The following is a 2,965-nucleotide window of genomic DNA, read 5'->3' on the forward strand; positions in this document are numbered from 1 at the left end:
AGGGATGAAAACTTAGTTGGCTTAAATCATTCAGTGGATTTTTGGCACCAGTGAAGTAGACCCAGGTCTTCTGTTCTAGCTCCACCTGGTTGTATGTCTTCAGATAATTTCACTTGAGGATCCTAGATAGTGAAATCAATATGATGTGAGAAGTTGAGAAAAGGTTGTAGATGTTGTGGTTGTTATTAGATGCCTCCAAGTGGCAGGAGTATTGTTGTTGTTAAGTGCTGTCGAGTCGATTCTGACCCATAGAGACACCAGGAGCAACTGGTGAGCTTAATCCACTGACTTTGCAGTTCAAATGGCTTTGCAGTCTGGCATATTAATCCTCAGCACCACACCAGAAGGGCATAAATGTAATAGGACTATTTTGTTGGATATGTATCTATAAGGTTCTTTTAAGGTCATTGAATCTTCAGTCCAACTATTTGAATTATGGGAAATGTCTGCACGTTAGCCTCTGGAATGCTGGTCTTATTGATCTAATCAGTGAAGATGGTATTGAGTTGGGTCCCAATGCCAGAATGGGAGTAGGAATCATAGGACATATCTATAGGGACATCATAGCGAGGAGTGGCAGCCTGGAAGGGCGATGAATGAACTTGCCCTGAGCTTAGACTTGCAGAGGAGTAGTGGTGCATGAAGCTGTAGGACTTCTCCAGGTCAGGAGAGCCATCTTGTTTCAAGGAGAAGTTCCCACTGATGCTCAGAGGTGGAGTAAGTGGGCCCTCATAAGGGGGTGTGCTGCAGTCAGGTGGATGGCTCCCGAAGGATGACTCTCCTAAACTCTTGAATACTGGAGGCTTGAGATGAATGAGATGTGTTTCCATATGGCCATAAGGAGGACTGGGGAGCCCTGGAGACTGATAGTTGAAGTTCTGGACAGATATGGCAGAGTCACAAATGGGAGATTTCATCTCATGTTTCTCCAGGAGAGCAGGCTGAGGACCCAGCTGGAGGCATCCAGCCACCAGGTTGCTTGTGGGCTGAGAGAGCCCTTTACAGAGCATCTCCACAAAGCCCTTCCCTTCAGGTATCTGACCAGTCTCCAGCACCTCAGACAAGGCCCAAATATAATTCCTTGCTAGTCTAAGTGTCTCTATCTTGGAAAGCTTTTGAGTTTTAGAGTAACATGGCATGACTCTCCTCAGGTTATCCAGTGCATCATTCAGGCCATGCATCCGGGTCCTTTCTCTGGCATTGGCTTTGACTCTTCGAGCCCTGAATCTCTCAAGTCGAGCTTTGGCCATCTTCTTTTTCTTGGGACCTCTTCTCTTAGGCTTTTCTCCATCCTCTTCCTCTTCCTCCTCCTCTATACTATCATGCTCTTCGACTAAGCTTCCAAGCATTCCATAAGCAGATGGTCTTCTTTCTTCTTCTTTTAACTCATTCTGGGATCCCAGACCTTTGTCCATCCAGGATGGTGTGTTGACCAGCTCCACCATATCCTTAGGTTTCATATAAGTTTTTGCCATCTCTAGAATCTGGTAAAAAGGAACAGCAATGGTTAGTGACAGTGGACATCTGGTTCCATTTAGAACTAATCTTTCATTTTATACTTTGGCTATACAGCACAGAATTTGTATTGGAAATCAATTTATAATCTAGTTCAAATCCTAAATGACAAATCAAAGACTCAGAGTAAAGCCAGGAAATGGCCTAGTTATGGAACACTAGTAGAAAATCAACTCTAGGGAAAGAAAATTGGCTTTATTATTCATTGCAGTGCCAGTGCCTAATACTTTATACTGTTAGGTTTTTATTTGTTTTTAATGGATATTCTATTTTTAAAACTAGTATAGTAGTTGAAATATATTCTTTTTTTCTTTCAGAACACAATGGGAAATAGATACAGTGGCCATATAATTCATTGTCTGAATAAGAGAACTTATGAACATGACTCAAAACTCAGTGTTATCAAGTTAATTCTGACTCACAGTGACTGTAAATCTTTACTGGAGCAGGAAGCCTCATCTTTCTCCCTCAGAGCAGCTGGTGGGTTTGAACTGCTGACCTTGCTGTTAGCAGTCCAGTGCTTACCCTACAGTGCCATCAGGGTTTTTATAAAAGCATAAGAGAGCCAAAATTAATTATATTAATTGTATAATTCTGACATGGTTGCAACATGAATAATTAAGAACATGGTTGTAGTGATACAGTGCAGTTGAGTTGGTTTCAAATCGAGTCAGTTCCAAGGAGTGGCTGATGAGTTTGAACTGCCAACCTTGTTCAAATCAACCCTGTGGTCCAGTGCTTATCCTACAATGCCACACCAGAACTCCAATTAAAAGCATATCAGACAATAAAATAAGTAACCATTGCATATTTACACAGTAAATAAAAGGCAAGAGAATTCAGGCTACAAGTTCTTTGTATGTACTCTGCAAAGGACTGCTCAGCCTCTATTTAGAGGTAATAGTCCATGCTTCCCACTGACCTTGCCAATCAGTGCCTTCAAGCATCTCCAAGGCAATGACAAGAACCCTAGAACAATTGCCTGGTGTGCTGCAGAACCATCAAATATCTATCTTACCATCGCTAGAAGAGCACTTTATGTGCAAAGCACCCTGTGTGCTGTCCATGAAAGGGAGATGTTAGTGACACTGTATCTGGAAAGGATCAGGAGAAGAGAGTAGTTATCACTGATTATCTTTCAGAGTTACCCATGTGTTAAGATGAGTTGATTGCATATATATCTCAGACCATTAGACAAGACTATGGCAGCAGCTAGATGTAAAAGTCAAAGATTTACCAAATTAATCACAGTTTACTTTAGTGCAACTATTATAATAATACTTCATTATGAATGAAATATCTGGAACAAAAATGCTTAATGGAAGAGAATATACTGACAGCAAACATACCAGTTACTGTCAAGTCAATTCTGACTCATGGTGACCCATATGTGTCAGAGTAGAATTGTTCCATAGAGTTTTCAATGGCTGGTTCTTTAGAATTAAATCAC

General features: G+C 41.2%; 1 protein-coding gene across 1 annotated transcript; it reads right to left on the reverse strand.

The window, feature by feature from the left end:
- Positions 1-482: 482 nt before the first annotated feature.
- Positions 483-1,482, reverse strand: NEUROD4 (neuronal differentiation 4). Its single transcript, XM_006869917.1, has one exon. The coding sequence runs from the start codon at positions 1,473-1,475 to the stop codon at positions 483-485; it is 993 nt and encodes a 330-aa protein (XP_006869979.1). The 5' UTR covers positions 1,476-1,482.
- Between the last annotated feature and the right edge of the window lie 1,483 nt (positions 1,483-2,965).

Source organism: Chrysochloris asiatica, unplaced genomic scaffold, assembly GCF_000296735.1.
Source record: "Chrysochloris asiatica unplaced genomic scaffold, ChrAsi1.0 scaffold00138, whole genome shotgun sequence".
Taxonomy (NCBI): Eukaryota; Metazoa; Chordata; class Mammalia; order Afrosoricida; family Chrysochloridae; genus Chrysochloris; species Chrysochloris asiatica.

Excerpts from the sequence above, each read along its gene's own strand:
- NEUROD4 (XM_006869917.1), bottom strand. The coding sequence starts at position 1,475 with ATGGCAAAAACTTATATGAAACCTAAGGATATGGTGGAGCTGGTCAAC.